The 16,471-nt window shown below is 42.1% G+C and overlaps 2 protein-coding genes across 12 annotated transcripts in view; one reads left to right on the plus strand and one right to left on the minus strand.

Annotated features, from left to right (window-relative positions):
* The window catches only part of THRB (thyroid hormone receptor beta), a 187,931-nt gene extending 171,975 nt beyond the window's left edge, over nt 1-15,956 (plus strand). For 4 of the 6 annotated variants that reach the window (XM_083578185.1, XM_083578186.1, XM_083578184.1 and 1 more), the window contains 3 exons: nt 2,247-2,393; nt 5,930-6,188; nt 6,855-15,956. In XM_083578185.1, the coding sequence (XP_083434311.1) occupies nt 2,247-2,393; nt 5,930-6,188; nt 6,855-7,096 (648 nt within the window). In that variant the 3' untranslated portion in view covers nt 7,097-15,956. The remainder of the gene's footprint in view (nt 1-2,246; nt 2,394-5,929; nt 6,189-6,854) is intronic. The other 2 variants (XR_014540133.1, XM_083578187.1) reach the window with 2 other exon arrangements.
* Nucleotides 1-16,471, minus strand: part of LOC310745572 (uncharacterized protein) — an 86,257-nt gene that overhangs the window by 53,551 nt on the left and 16,235 nt on the right. The window contains exons 3-5 of one of the 6 annotated variants that reach the window (XR_014540158.1): nt 12,140-12,196; nt 2,705-2,750; nt 52-161 (exon numbers count right to left, since the gene is read on the minus strand). Coding sequence is in view for 1 of the 6 variants with exons in the window: in XM_083578391.1 (XP_083434517.1) it covers nt 52-196; nt 2,705-2,750; nt 12,140-12,146 (198 nt within the window). In the remaining 5 variants the exon portion in view is untranslated. Of the gene's footprint in view, nt 1-51; nt 197-1,031; nt 1,900-2,704; nt 2,751-12,139; nt 12,197-16,471 lie in introns of those variants that run through there. The other 5 variants (XM_083578391.1, XR_014540156.1, XR_014540157.1 and 2 more) reach the window with 5 other exon arrangements.

Genomic DNA, 16,471 nt, shown 5'->3' on the forward strand with positions numbered 1-16,471 from the left:
TTGTGCACAGTTTTCCCTGACTTTTGAAGCGAGTGGGAAAGCAGAACTTACCAAACTTGCACTTTTATTGAAACAGTGTGTGAACTGAAACATAGCAATCCTTTGTAATTCAATTTCCCCCAAAATTTTGTAGTTCTCCAGTCCAGCAAACGTGTTAAAAACTGCATTGGGGTAAAATGTGCATATAAAGCATATACTAGTGAAAATAACATACAAAAATCCATTCCATTAGGGTTCTGGGTTTTGTTTTTGTTTTTGCAAAGATGTGTATATTTGACAAAATCGCATAGGAAAAAAGTGTGTTTAATGGGAGAAATTCTCAATAAAATACTGAGGATTTTTGTTTATAAAATGGAAAATAATGTAGAGAACTAAAATAAGAGAAACCAGAATTGCCAGATTCATCCCTCCCATCATCATGTGAAGTGAAAACCAGTTGCTGGGTGCTGGCCATGCTCTCAGCATCACATCATATCCCAGCCATCCCAAGCCCCCCACCATGTCCACACAGGGCATGCCTGCAGAGGAGAAGCCTAACTGTCATGCATAGGCTTTCCGGTGAGAAGGAACCCTGGTCACACAGTTTTTTTGGAAGTCCTCTACCACCTGCAGACATGCTCCTAGTTCCTGGAGATTGTAGGGTTAGGAGGATGTAATGGCAAAAGCCAAAACACTTTACTGAGCAGTGAGCATGCTGAGTCCCTGTGGGAGCAGGGAATAGAAAACTGGGGTGGTGATATTAGAATGGAGTGGCGGGGAACGTGAACACACTGCAACATAAAGGGACCCCTGACCATTAGGTCCAGTCGTGACCGACTCTGGGGTTGCGGCGCTCATCTCGCTTTATTGGCCGAGGGAGCCGGTGTACAGCTTCCGGGTCATGTGGCCAGCATGACTAAGCCGCTTCTGGCGAATCAGAGCAGCCCACGGAAATGCCATTTACCTTCCTGCCAGAGCAGTACCTATTTATCTACTTGCACTTTGACATGCTTTCAAACTGCTAGGTTGGCAGGAGCAGGGACCGGGCAACAGGAGCTCACCCCGTCGCGGGGATTCAAACCGCCGACTTTCTGATCGGCAAGTCCTAGGCTTTGTGGTTTAACCCACAGCGCCTGTTTGTCATTTTTACTTAGTTACAGCTTTAGAATAGCAGTACCGTTTTGTTTCCTAATACAGTTGTACCTCGGCTCCCAAATGCCTTGCGAGTTGAACATTTTGGCTCCCGAATGCCGCAAACTTGGACATGAGTGTTCCGGTTTGTGAAGGTTCTTTGGAACACGAATGTCTGACGTGACTTCCGCAGCTTCAGATTGGCTGCAAGAGCTTCCTGCAGCCAATCGGAAGCCGTACCTTGGTTTCCGAACGTTTTGGAAGTCGAATGGACTTCCGGAACGAATTCCGTTCAACTTCCAAGGTACCACTGTAATGGAAAATATTTGTGGTTGAAATTTCCGTGTGGGAGACAGGAGCGCCTGGCGTGCTGTGGTCCATGGGGTCATGGAGAGTCGGACACGACTAAATGACTAAACAACAACAACATGTATTGGGCAAAGCATACAAACATCAACTCAGTGATAGGAAACAGTACGCATATTTAACATTAGCCTCTTTGAGCAGAATTCCTGAACTTAGCTTCACCCCTCAAACCAAGTGATCAACTGTTGAGAGAATATAACCTGTGTTGGTTCCTATCCTGTCTGTTTTTCTTACCTGTCAGGTTAGCGCAGCTATAGGAATAGCCTTTGGCTATTATGAACTTTGGTGAAGCCTCACTGTCCCTCTAGCAAACGACAACAAATTATAGGAAAGGTCAGAAATTCCCCTCCCCTGACAAATTTAATGCCGAAGGACTTCTCTTCCTTTTGGATTTCAGGGGAGGATAAGTTTTCCTAGGTGGGACTGAGAAACAACACTCGCTTTAGGGTTTCGGGGTGAACAGCTAAATGGCTTCCACAAGATAACATAACTAGACAAGAATAGGTAGCTACATTTGCAAAGCACTGAGCTGCCTACACAAATGCGTAGTGGCATGTCAGAAACTTATGCGTACAAGAGTTTGTCTTAGACAGCGGCTTCTTTTGAATACAAAAGTTAATTTTGCTAAGTAATAGCTATGGGGCTTTCTTACAAACAAAACAGAAGAAGTGATGGGTTTGAACTGCCAGCACTCCACAAAAGTTTAAGAAGATTCCATGTCCACTGCAAATAAATTGTCTCCTTACAATGTTTTTCTTTTCTGTTGTTAGCCAGAGGATATTGGACAAGCACCAATAGTAAATGCCCCAGAAGGCGGGAAAGTAGATTTAGAAGCCTTCAGCCAGTTTACAAAAATTATCACACCAGCAATCACAAGAGTGGTGGATTTTGCCAAAAAGTTGCCTATGTTCTGTGAGGTACGGATTTCTTTCCAGTTTAACCTCTCTCTTTTTACTTTCCTTCTCCTTTATTTATTTACTTATTTTGCATGTAAATGTGAACTTTGTTTACCCCCCAAAAAACAGCTTGAGATGGAATTTTATTTTATTTTGAGATAAGAGTTACAACACAGACAACAAGGTATACACACAACACTACAACAAGAACTAGGAATTAATAAACTTACATATAACTATCTCATTATATCATGCCTGTGAGATATCTAGCTCACTAACTATATCATATCTAAGTTATATACTGTATATCATAGAAACAAAAATATAGGTACCTGTCAGTTGATTCAGATTTGATCAAAAGATTTGATGGGCTTCCACCTAGGAAGTAAAGAGAAACCATGGTTTTGAGATATATATATATATATATATATATATATATATATATATATATCCCTTGCTTGCTGCACATTCTGAGTAAGATTGTATGTAACCATCATCTCCCAATTTTAATTAATTAATTAAGTCCCTGTCTTTAGTCTCCAAGGAGCCCAGGGCGGGAATTTTATTAATGCACTGTTTTTTATATAGTTTCTTGGGAGACTTCCCGTTATGTGCTATACACAACTTTGCCCCTGGATACGATTACTTAAGAAGGCCTTTATGCAGAAATACAGAGTTTATAGATTCAAAGTGATCACATAGCATAGCTGGGGTAGCTACCTGTGGCCCAATGTGGCAAAATTCCTGGATGTCATCTGGAATGTATTCCTGAACTCTTACACTGTTTAAGGCACTAACACTGCTCCCATCAAAGGTGAAATCATAAACCAGTCTGACCAGTGTACTAACTATAGTTGGGCATATCCATTGAAGTACTGCAGGGGTCATGTACAACATACTGAGAACTTTGTATTGTGTGTCCTTTATAGTCTCCTTAGTAGCGCTGATTAATAAAAAGAAAACGATCTCCAGCTTATCTCCAGGAAAATCTCCATTGTCTTCCATAGACCCCCTAAGTCACTTTTCCATGCATATAAATATGATGGCTTGTCTTCCAATAATGGCATTTGAGGAAATTACAAATAGATGAAAACAGATCTTTAACCAGAGGGATAACAACACAACATGGGTTAATCCAAAGTTCTATGATTGGAAGTGCAGCAAGGAGGAGGAAGAGTGCATTTAACCTTTTCCTCAAAAACACAGTTGTTGCACTGAAAAATCCTCACCCTCATCTCTCAACTGGAGAAAGGGAGACTTGCCCAGGGAATGGGCTAGTCCATTTTTCAGCTTCCAGTTTAAAGCAGAACAAAATTATTGGGTGATGCTAAATCACCCGTGTGTGAAAACACCCTCTGTCTCTCTCACTCTCTCTTGTGTGTCCCTTTATCTGTTCCAGAACATTTTTTCAGTTGTTCCTTTCATACACAGATCTCAGATCTTCCTTAGCTGTAGTGAAAGAGAGGGAGGATAACACTTCGTGCAAATGGCTTCCCTATTCCAAGTGAGTCTGGCCATTCTGGGCCACTTTCATGTAGTTTCCCAGAACAAAAGATTTGGCTGGCACGGCTTTCCTGCTGCCCTTAAGCCCATTCGCTCTGCCCCAATTCACCCTCTTTTGTCCAAACTTCAGAATACTTCACAGCTGATAGCAAAACTCTGCAACACCATGCAAGTGCCAAATGAGTCTCAAAGGGAATGTGCTTGTTTCAAACTTATTAAACTAATCATGTTTATTTTGGATAATTAGAATATTTTTTTGCCCTCTTTTTCTCTCTCTGCTTTTCTTTCCCCCCACCCTTCTTTTTGGTTGTGAAACATCACTTCCCATTTGCCCCGACCTGTGTAAACTATTGAAGCTGATGTAGGGAAGCCTGACTGAGTTCTCCTTTGGCGATCACTCGTAGCCGAATAAGATAAATACGGTTTTAACAATGAGTCCCTAAGTGACTGTGGAGGCCAATTCTGGATCCACACGTCCTTCCATAGTGGGGACATTGGTTTCCAGGTTGATCACAGTGTGGATTTGCCAAGCATGCCTTCCTCTTAGCAGTAGCATCAGTCACTCTCCCTATGAGTCAGATACTCTACACTTAAAGCTGGCAGCTGAGGCGGGGAAAAGATGACATTACAATCAAGTGTCAATTTTCCTTTGCAGGCAGACTACATTTTTCAAAAACCATTCGGCCCCTGGAACATTGCTTTCACTTCTGCTAAGCCATGATCCCTTCGCCCACTCAGAAGGTTTTTTTTTCTGTTGAGATTAAATGTAATCACTGTGTCAGTACTATAAATAACTACTGCCAACCCCACAGACACACACACACACACCTCTCAACTTGACTTAAAAATAAAATAACTTAATAACTGAAGCCAAAATGGAACTGATTTTTGTTTCCATAACTACTGTTATGGACTACGGGTGATTTAATAGTGCTACAGAACTAAAGATGGCCTCCTACCCTGAAGGGTTCGAATTTTCGTTGGCCAATGGGCTGAAGGTTTTGTGGGGGACAAAGATAGTTATAGTGGTTGTATAACACAAGTATGTACCATTGCTGGTCATTCACATTATTAATAATAATTACTATAATTATTATTAGCTTTTTACACCAAAGTGTCTCAAAGCAACCTACATAATAATAATAAAAGTAGCAAGCAACATTAAAACCAATTATAAAAGCAGCAGTAAAACAAGATTTAAAGTGCAAATCCAGAAATATATATAAAAGATACATATCCTACCCACCTCACATCAAAGGATGAGCCCAATAAGGAGGCAGGCAACATAACTAGTTACCCTCTCAATTAAGGACTGAAGGCCTTCCTAAATGCAAATGTTTTTGCCTGGCACCTAAAACCAGACAAAGATGGCACCAGTTGTGCTTCCCGGGGGAGGACGTTCCAGAAGTGAGGAACCACCACTGAGAAGGCCATTTCTCGTGTCCCTCAGGTGAGGCACACAGAGAAGGACCTCTGATGATCATCGCAGCTTCCAGGCTGGTTTATGTGGGGAGAGGCAGTTGTTGAGGTCCTGAGCCACCTAAGACTTTATGGGTCAAAACCAACATTTTGAATTGGGCTTGAGAGACTAAAACGGTAGCTAGTGCAGTTGTGCCAGATTTGGTATAATATGAATTCTGCTGATTTCTGACTGAGCTGCCGTTTTCAAAAGCAGCCCCAAGTATGACACATTGCAATAATATTACTGTAATAGATAGTGATTTATTAATTATACAATCATCATCATCATCAAAATAGTAATAATAAATTAAACTGCTTTGAATGTATATCTATCCCATCTTGACTCTCCAGTAATTCCCCAAGTCTCAGTGAAGGGTGAAAAATGACAATTACTTCTTTGAAGCTGGCATGTGGATGACATTATTAAGAATACTCTCTCGGCCGGTTTTAGTGATCACTTCAAAGGAAGTGATAAAGGGAAGGAATGAAAGGAAACTGCATACAGGGGTGGTGCCAATATTTATTTTACTTTTTAGCGTTTAGCCTTTCACTTAAGTGCAGGGAAACTGATTCTCACTTGCCATTCTCCGCAGCTGCCATGTGAAGACCAGATCATCCTTCTGAAAGGTTGTTGCATGGAGATTATGTCCCTCAGAGCAGCAGTTCGCTATGACCCTGAGAGCGAGACTTTGACCCTGAATGGGGAGATGGCGGTGACCAGGGGCCAGCTGAAAAATGGGGGTCTTGGAGTTGTATCAGATGCCATTTTTGACCTGGGCATGTCATTGTCATCATTCAACCTAGATGACACGGAAGTCGCCCTCCTACAGGCGGTACTGCTGATGTCTTCAGGTGAGTATGAAAATAGTTTAGTAATTTACACTCTGGCCACTACACCATACTGGCTTCCTAGAGTACTTCTCTAGGGAAATAAATATGGGGAGAGCAAAATTAAGCCTAGTGTGCAGATATACAGCGGTACCTCGGTTTTCGAACGTCTCAGAAGTCGAACATTTCGGTTTTCGGACGCCGCAAACCCAGAAGTAAATACTGTACTTCCGTTTTCGAATGTGTCACGGAAGTCAAACATGCCACGCAGCTTCTGCTGAGTGCAAGCTCTGGAGGCCTAGCTGTCGGCTGTTTTAGAACGTTTTGGAACGCGAACGGTCTTCCAGAACGGATTACGTTTGAAAACCAAAGTACCACTGTATTGTTTTACCAAAACATATAAGGTAAAATTCTCAATTGGCAATTGCTCCCATGTTCTAGGGATAGATCTAGGGATCCCATGTTCATAGGGATGTTTTGCCCAAGAGACAACCCACTACCTTACTCTGGTTCTCTGAAGCTTCAAGGAAGCTGTGTCAGGCTCGACTTGCATTGGGAAATACTGTGGGAACCTGCCACTGAGCAATATCAATTCCTTAAAATTTGACTGAGCTCTGCAGAAGGTACTTGTTTAAGTAGTCCTGGGTGGATGTAAGGAAATAACTTATGCCTTTCGTCTAAATTATGCAGATCGTCCGGGTCTTGTCAGCGTCGAGAGAATAGAAAAGTGCCAAGAGGGCTTCCTCCTGGCATTTGAACACTACATTAATTACAGAAAGCATCACATTGCACACTTTTGGCCAAAACTGCTGATGAAAGTGACGGACCTACGAATGATTGGCGCCTGTCATGCTAGCCGCTTCCTGCACATGAAGGTGGAATGCCCAACAGAACTCTTTCCCCCTTTGTTCCTGGAAGTTTTTGAGGATTAAAAAGACTGGAGAGGTTCTCGAAAATCCTATAGCACTACTGGGTGTCTGTCATTTCATTCCATTGCCTAGTATTTTCTCTCTCTTTTTGTTTTGTCCATTTCCATTTTGTTCCACCTTGTTTTTTGTTTGGAGGATTATTTTTGATAGGCACGATTGATAATCTCCCTTCAATGCGGGTACTTGTGACAATTGCATTTGTGTGTGTGTGTGTGTGTGTGTGTGTCCTTTTGATGTGAATCCTTTGAAAGTTTGACATTGGGAATACAAATGAATCCGTTTCATTCACCAGCATTCAGGTGCTCATAAGCTCACACTCATCACTGCTTGGAGAGGGGTGGGAAAATAAGCTGAACTAGTAGGGAAACAAATAGATGCTCAGATCTTTATATTTTTTAATTCTGCCATATTTTGTACAGTATTATCTCACTTTCAGGACACGAGGCATTTGCTACAATCTAGAAAGTGTTAGGCTCACCTAAGTACCAGCTGAAATCGATAGGACTTAATCATGCCTAACTTTCACCTGATTGCAACCATGGTTTTTAGTAGTTCTTAAGAGAGTGCATCTTAATTTAGCCAAAGACTTCCATAATTGCCATCATTGCTTTGAGATCAGAATGGGTATCTTACAAGTAAATAAATAAAACCTTTTGTATTTTTAAATCCTTTAAAAAAAAAACAACCCTAATAGGTCAGTGCTCCAAAAAGTGCGGAAAGTCCTTTGTTTGTTTCTATTTTCCATATTTTATTGGGATGTGTGAACGAAAGTCACACCTACTAGAATAAGAACTGACATTTGGAACCTACATTGCCCCAAGTCTTCTAAAACAAATTTGACTTCATGTTGCTAAATAGGGGAAATTGCTATATAGTCGTACCTTGGTTTTCAAACAGCTTAGTTCTCGAACGTTTTGGCTCCCGAATGCCGCAAACCCGGAAGTGAGTATTCCGGTTTGCAAATGTTCTTTGGAACCTGAACGTCCGACGGGGCTTCTGTGGTTTCCGATTGAGTGCAGGAAGCTCCTGCGGCCAATTTATACCCCAGATGGGCGGGGTATAAATAATAAATTATTATTATTATTATTAATCGGAAGCCGTGCCTTGGTTTTCAAACATTTCCGGAAGTCGAATGGACTTCTGGAACGGATTCTGTTCGACAACCAAGGTACGACTGTATTAATCATCCAGGCTTTTAGGGAGGAGCCGGAGAAACCTGATAGTTCTGGGCTCGATCCATTCATTTCTTATGAGTGCAGGAACTCTGATAGGCACACCAAAAATATCCCCCTGTGAAATGAGGATGGGGAACTTGTGGTTGTCCTCCCGAAGACCCTTGGCCATGGTGGCTGGAGCTGATAGGAGTTGGCACCCAGCAGCAAATGGAGAGCACAGCTTCCCCATCACTGCTGCAAGGGCTACCTCATTAATTTCTATAGATGCAGAAAACCCATAGGCACACACAAGATTTGAATAAGGCATTTCTGAGTGTGCGCAAGCACTTTCTGCATGTCTGATGACTTCTGCGACTCTGGATTGGGAGAATTTAAAGGAAGAGTCAGAATTGCTCTGAAAACTCAAGCATATAAATCAGGGGCAGCCCACATGGTGGCATCCAGTTGTTGTGGATCACAACTCTCATCAGCCCCAGCAAACATGGCCACTGGTCAGGGATGATGGGAGCTGGAGTCCGTGACATCTAGAAGGGGCCATCTTGGCTACTCTCGGAAATGTAGGCCAGAGAAATTGACACAGCCCTGAAGTACAAATGCATTTGTTGTATTTCTACTTAAGACTCTACAACTTCATTCTAGCAATTCAATGACCATTCCCACAACCACAGTAGGGACTTGCTATCCATTCCTAGTGGCCTTTTTGACATTGTGGGTGGAATCTTGAGGTGAAAATGGGTCGTCTGAATGCTTTTCTGAGACCCAGATTCAAAAACCATTTGCAGGGATGGGCTAAATTCACGGGTCACATCCACACCGTGTATTTAATCCACAAACCTTCCTCTGAAGAATCCTGGGAACTGTAGTTTGTTAAGCATGCTAGGAATTGCAGCTCTGCGAGAGGTAAATTACACTTCCAGGATACTTTGGGGAAAGCCGTGTGCTTTTAATGTGTGGTATAGATGTGACCACAGAGTAGTTGAAATGACTGCTGTCTCTCCTTTTATAGAAATCTGTATAAAACTGACCATAAAGGGAAAACAGCTTTAAAAGTTACGCCAACCAAGCCCTTTACACTTCATCCTTTTCCCTAGTTAAGATAATGGGTTGCATTTTAGACTTGATTTTCCTTTTTTCTCCCCCTTCCCTGGAAACAATTCTTTCCCTCTGATAGATTAGTACCAAACTGCAGGACAAGCTCTCCTGCTGCTGTATTCTGTTAATCCAGAATCAGTGCACGTGGGGCTGTTCTGATGGTGATATTTAAAGAGACCAGAAATGCAGTTCCTGGTACATCTAACTTATTTGCTGTGAACTGCTCTCATTTTTTATATGATGCATCAGGCAAGCCCTTCCCTTTTCCCCCCTTTTCTTTTCATTTCCCAGTTCAGCTTATTCTCAAAGTACGCTTTTTGAATCCTTCCATACTACCCTGTGCATTCACATATCAGTAAGTAACAAAGGCGATAGACCCTTTCACTGCCTGTCTAAAATCCCTCTCATAGTGACTGTAACCCAGGGCAAGGACCCCAGGAAACGTGAATCTAGTCCGTGCCGCAGCCAGCAGGGCTTAGTGCCTGCACTTCTGAAACAACAAGTTCCCATGCCACATAGCAAACTGCTTTGGCAATCAATCAACATCAGTTCCAGAAGCAGCATGTGTTACGTCTTCTGTTGCAAGAAGACAATTCCACAAACCCTTGGGAGCCATTTCGGCCCAGAACAATCGCTAGAAGCCTAGACCCAGAGCACCATTGTATACTCTGGAAAAATTCTGTACTCAGGAAGACTTTCACTGTGGACAAAACGAGAACGGTAGAGTTCTTATCAGCCATGCTTTATTCCATTAGCAAAGGAAGTCTTTTGTGTGCTCATGCACCAGACTGTGTCATCACGTAGTGGACATTAATCACGTCCATGGCCCCGCAATCCAATACAGAGTTAGGTGTGCTTAAACTCACTGATTTCAATGACTTAGGTTAGGTTGTGATCCATGTTAGCAAATGCCTAAACATGCCGTATATATTTTTCACAGTCTATATGAATTTGGGGGTGGGGGTGGAGAATGAGAGGCTCCTAAACAGTCACAGAAGAAACAAAGGCATCACGTTGACTCCCTTTGTTTTTTTAACTGCTGCAAAACAAAAGTCATTATAAAAGTTATTACTCCAAGAGTAATAACCCACATCCATAGTGAAAAGTGTTAACATAGATCAATTCATGAATGAGGCATCCAAGAGGTTGCATAATATTCTCTCGGGTGCCAGATACGTCTACAGAACCTAATATCACCTGTCTCCAGAGAGACGGTTGTTGCCATAAAAGAGACAATTGCGAGCTTTTGTGATGCCTTTTGTTTCACAAGCTTCTGATAGCATAAGAATATGCAAAGTTTCAAAGTAAGCTTCACCTGGTCTCTTTCACCAGCTTAAGTCGTTTGAAAATGCTTATCCAAAAATTCAATTGGATCAACTCAGGGAATTTTTTTCTCCAAAAGATGAACAAATTCAAAATAGATCAACCATCTGCCCAGATAAATGTGTCTTGTCAAATACCTGCTTTACAAATATTACAGGCAAATACATCGCAAGTTGGAACTGGCCCTCGTCAGCTTACTTAATAAGGAGATTAGTGGAGTTTGAAAGTACTGCAGTTCAATCTACACAAACATCCATCTTGCTTGCAAGGCCTATGGAAATAGATGTGGGTGAGCAGTACTTAAGGTGTCCTCCAGACTATGGGCTGCTGATAACCTCCTCATGGTTATTGCCTCCCATGGTCTGAAAACCTTTCCTGGCATATTTTATACAAAACGTAACCTCAGGCTGCAATCCTGTGCCCAGTTACCTGGAGTAAGCCCCACTGAATGCAATAGGACTTACTTTTGAGTAGACATGTATAGCATTGCACTGTTAGTAAAGCGGAAAACCACCAATGATTGGTACATCAGGCATGGCCATACTTGGCCCTCCAGATGTTTTGGAACTACAACTCCCATGATCCCTAGCTAACAGGACCAGTGGTCAGGGATGATGGGAATTGTAGTCCAAAACATCTGGAGGGCCAAGTTTGGCCATGCGCAGTATAGATGGAGGACTTGTACCTTCCCTAATCCTACAGAATCAAGCATTTATGCTGAATTTCCATCGTGATGCCCCAACTCCTCCTTGGCCTTGCCGAATTCTTTTAGCACATGCTAAACTGGGCAGTTGATGATATCAGAAATGCAGGCACTTCACAGTCCTGTCTTGGAAGTTTCCCTGTTTCTTCCCATTTCTCAGCACATATCATCAAGCGCATGTGGGGAATGTGTGGCATAATCATCTGAATTCAGCGTTGCTTAATATAAATTTCAAAGACTCAAGTCCCCAATTCAGAGAACCCTGCATGCGGAGAAAACATGTAAATTTTAAAACTGGATTAATAGGGAACAAATGAGTAACGTGAAATGAAATACAGCAAGGATGTTGGGTCTGGGTGCATCCTTAAAGCCATTTAGTCAAGAGCTGTTTTTCTTGAAAGGCCTCAGCGCCCCAGACACACAAAGACAACTGTCTCCCTTCTCATCCTTTTAAAAGTAGCCCCAGGGTAATAAGATGAGAACCATTTGGCATTTTCTTGATCAAAATCCCACTTCCTGGTTCTTGCTTGAGCCATTAGCCATGGAGGCTGCTCCATTACCAAATGGGACGTCTGCCCCATCAATCCCAGCTCCTCCAAGAAGACCTGCATGTCTTCTATCTTACAACCGGTCCAGGGGCTGGTCTCGGCTACTTGCTTCCTCCACCTTAGGCTCCTACAAGTCCGCCTCTGCCTTCTAGGGGGAGTCAGCAGGGAGGAGGATGGGGACAAAACCAGAATTAGTTGGCTGCACCTGTCATTGGCTCTTGCTCTGCCTACTGCTGCCTTCCTGACTTTCACCCTCTTGGTCCTAGTGGGCAATAAGGGAAAACCTCGGTTCCCGAACACCTCCATTATCAGATGTTTTGGCTCCCGAACGCCGAAAACTCAGAAGTAAGTGTTCTGGTTTTTGAACGTTTTTCGGAAGCTGAACATCCATCGCGGCTCCCGCTTGAGTGCAAGAAGCTCTTGCAGCCAATCGGAAGCCACGCCTGGGTGGTTGAACATTTCGGAAGCCAAACGGGATTCTGGAATGGAATACGTTTGACAACCGAGGTTTTACTGTACAGTATGCGCATTTTCCATAACGGTGCAAGCAGCGGCTTGTGGGTAGCCAGTTTAGGTCAGGGTGCAGGGTAAAACGTGACCCTGCTCACATTTTCTGCCTTCCAGCCCCTCCCAGCCCACTAATAAATTAATGCTGAAATCATATGCATGTTTACTCGCCAGCAAGTCCCATTCAGTTTGATGGCCCCTGCTCTCATGTCAAGGAAGGTATAGGCTTACAGCCTGAAAGATAAGGAACATCAATTTATGGGTCTCACCAGTGCTTTTTTCCTGGCGGTACACAGGGGTACGCATACCCCGAAACATTTTGTGAACCTTTGTACTTTTGTCCATTTACTGTATTTATTTTTCCCAATTTGAACTATAAAATGGTGATTTTCTTGAGTCAAAATGAGAGTACCGCTAAACATTCGTTTAGGAAAAAAAGCACTGGGGCTCACCTACTCTGGCCCAAAGTCCCAATCTGACTTTTAATACTTTCTCCAAACAAAATAGTCATCACACTCTGAAGGGATGTACCCAAAGGTTCCTTTGCAGTGGAGGAAAAGCATCTTCTGCCAGAGAGAAGAAGCCTTCCAGCCCAGCCAACTGGCCCCATTGCACACCCAGCTCCACAACTTTCCTATTGTTTTCTAAGGGCTAAGGAACACCCCTTCTGCCATTTGCAACAAGGAATCCCTCTGTTCATATGAAGCATTTCCCATCATGGATGAGAACGGGAGGCACAGAGCTGCAGGTGGCACTTTAGGACTACTGTCCAACATCATAGGTCACTAGTTCTTTGTTACTCAGTATTCTAAAGCACCTTTTAGACAAAAACGTTAAGTGGTAGTTGGTTAGCAATGCACACTATGCTTCAGAGACACTTAAGGCTGCAACTCTTAAGCATGTCTACTCAGAAGTAAGTCCTACTTAATTCAATGGGACTCACTAGGTAAGTGCAGCCCAATTCACTAAGTTACCATCAAGTCATCAATCACAACTCAATAGCCATTTTGTACTTTGGAGACGGTCTAGCAAAATGTAAGGGTGTTAAATCCTTATTTCAGTCACTCCGGTTTTTTACATTTGTAGCTCCACAGGCTTTTCAGCGATTTCACTGTTCATTTACACCAGGGAGAGAGAGCAGAATTGGGACCTATGTTTGAGTCCTTAGTTTGTTTAAATATGTGTGGGGTATTTTTTTAAAAAATGAACATAGTCCTCAGTCCTGCCAAGGTTGGTAAACTATAAGGTTTTGTCAAATCATGGCCAGCGTCTTGGGTAGATTTCAGAACCGACTACTCATAGTGGCAAATCCTACACCCAGTATTTTTTTCTGTGTGGATTGAGCCTTTTGGCAGAACACAACAAAGATGATTTTTTACACTGCACAGCATTTATTTCTGCTTGTTGACAGTGCCACATGGCTCTCAATTTTGCTTTCTGCTCTAGGTATAGTAGCAAGTGGAGTGTTCTCTATATGAAAAAAAAACTCCTTATTAAAAAAAAGTGTCATCTTTACTATTTCTTGCTCTAAACAAACAGATGTTTAAGCTGCACTGGGTTTGTGTTGCAACTGAGTTCTGTAATTTCTTGACAATGTATTTATATGGTGAGATAGCAGTTTCTTAAAAGTAACAACACTGTGCCAAAATACAGATGTCGGAATTTAGACATTGGACATTTGTGATTTTATCTTTGTGCTAAATAATCACTCCATCGCAGAGCGGAGCACAGAAAAGGAGAAGCAAAATCAAAACGGGATTGGAAGGAAGATTACTCTTCCGGAATCTGCCTGGACAAAGCTACTGACTGCAAGAGGAGCGTGTCATTGCTAGTGATGTTATCTTTATGCTATGGAACTCTTAACTTGTAGGTGTCATACAGACTTCTTCTCACTGCATAAGCAAAACCAACCAGTCTTATGGTTTTCAGAAATAGCTTGCAAGGCTAACCCTTTCCCCCACTGTCAGCAATGAGAATCAAAAGCAGGGAAGATGCATCCATTTTTTGCTTTGTTTGAAAAAGTCAGTTTGGTCTAGGTCAGGGCTGGGGAATCTCTGGCTTTCCTGATGTTCACGGACTCCAGCTTCCAGTAGCCTCAGATAGCACAGCCAGTGGTCAAGAACGATGGGAGCTGGAGTCCATTCACAAGCGAAAGGCTGAAGTTTCTCAGTCCCTCATCTAGGTGATCAGAATTTTAGACTGTTTGGTTCACCAACATTTTCCCGCTCTGCTAAGGACCTACTGGGTGACCTTGGGCAAGTCACTTGTCTCTCAGCCTTATATTCCAGAATTGCCCCTTGCCTCGCACGGTCGTTGAGAGGTTTGGGAGACAAAACATTGCAAAGACACTGTGCCCTGAGATGTGCTACGTTAACAAGCAAGTTTTCTTCGCCTGCCTTTTTGCAACTCTGGAGACAGCAAAGACCTATGCGAGAAGTTTTGGTTTGTCCTGTTATTATTGTAACTTTATTCAAATAACTAGATTTATCAGATACTCCCTTTTGATACTACTACGATATGACCCTTATATAAATTTTTATAGAGACACGATATCCTAGAGCGGTAGAGGTTTATTTTCCACGTAAAATATTTAAAACAAAGCGAGCACATTTATTTTAAAAACAAAAATAATGTTGCTTTTTAAAAAAATAAAATTTAAAAAATCACAATGACAAAAAAGGTATGGCCTTTTCTCACAAAGTTTTTACTGTGTTGTATAAATGTTAGCAAATGCAAAGAGAGTCTGCATTGCTTGTGTGTATTGATCCACATTCAACGATGTCGCCTTCAAAAGCAATATTGTGCAAGTAATAAGCTGTTTGTGACTGTCTATTTGCACAGTTTACCTAACTTTTAAAAGCGAACCCTTATTTATGCACAAGACAATCAAATGTAAATCTACATCGCGGTGTGGATTGAATTGATGTAAATTACTGAGCACAATGTTAAACATTAAAAAGACACTTTATTTAATTACACTAGTGTTGGATAAGATCATATCAGGGCATGAATGAGTAATTTCCCCTCTTGTTTCTTTATGTTCTTAATTTTAAATTCCTCAAAATGGCTTCATTCCCCCCCAATATAATACTATATTCTTTACAAAATAAAATTAGGAAAGATTCTGGTGGGTTTTAGAGTTGCCCTTTCTGTGTTTTGGAGTCATGCCCTGAGGCTGTTTGAAGTTACATGAATTTATTTGAAAGACGGAGAATTCTGGAATAGGATCTTTTTTTATTATTAAAAAAAAATGTTTTGTTTTGTTCTGTTCTGTTCTGTTTTCCAAACAGTGTTAAGTGATATGCTAGATGGGTAATATTTTTTCAGCCTAAGCTATATTAAAATATGTGATCACAAATGTTTTAAACTATCTGAAGAGAAAATTTGTATATTTGGGGGAAGAATATAATTTTTACATAGCTTTTGTATGCAGATATTAATATGTAATTATGACTATAGTGGGCATAGATTACTGTGTAAGCTTGAATTCTAAAAAGAAAAAATCTTATAACTGATCAGTGGTTGGCGTCTCCGTTTCTTCTTTGAGGAATTTAAAATCAGCTTGTTGGAGTGCTTGAGGACTTTTAAGCATCTCGTACTAGCACCGATGCGATGCTGCCTGGATTGAAACCCAAATGGTGCAACGCTCCCTGCTGCATCATTCTTTTAAATGTCTTGCTGCACCATTCAGGTGGGGCCGGGGACCAAACTACTGAGCCTCTTGGGCTTGCCGATCAGAAGGTCGGCTGTTTGAATCCCCGCGACGGGGTGAGCTCCCGTTGCTCTGTCCCAGCTCCTGCCAACCGAGCAGTTCGAAAGCACACCAGTGCAAGTAGGTAAATAGGTATAGTTGTGGCGGGAAGGTAAATGGCATTTCCGTGCGCTGCTCTGGTTTCCGTCACGGTGTTCCGTGGCGGCTTAGTCATCCTGGCCACATGACCCGGAAAGTTGTCTGTGGACAAACGCCAGCTCCTGATATGTTGAGCTGCACAAATAGTGGAGCTGTACTCTTGCACTTGGATTCACGTGC

The sequence above is a fragment of the Podarcis filfolensis genome, assembly GCF_964270895.1.
Source record: "Podarcis filfolensis genome assembly, chromosome: 12".
Lineage (NCBI taxonomy): Eukaryota > Metazoa > Chordata > Lepidosauria > Squamata > Lacertidae > Podarcis > Podarcis filfolensis.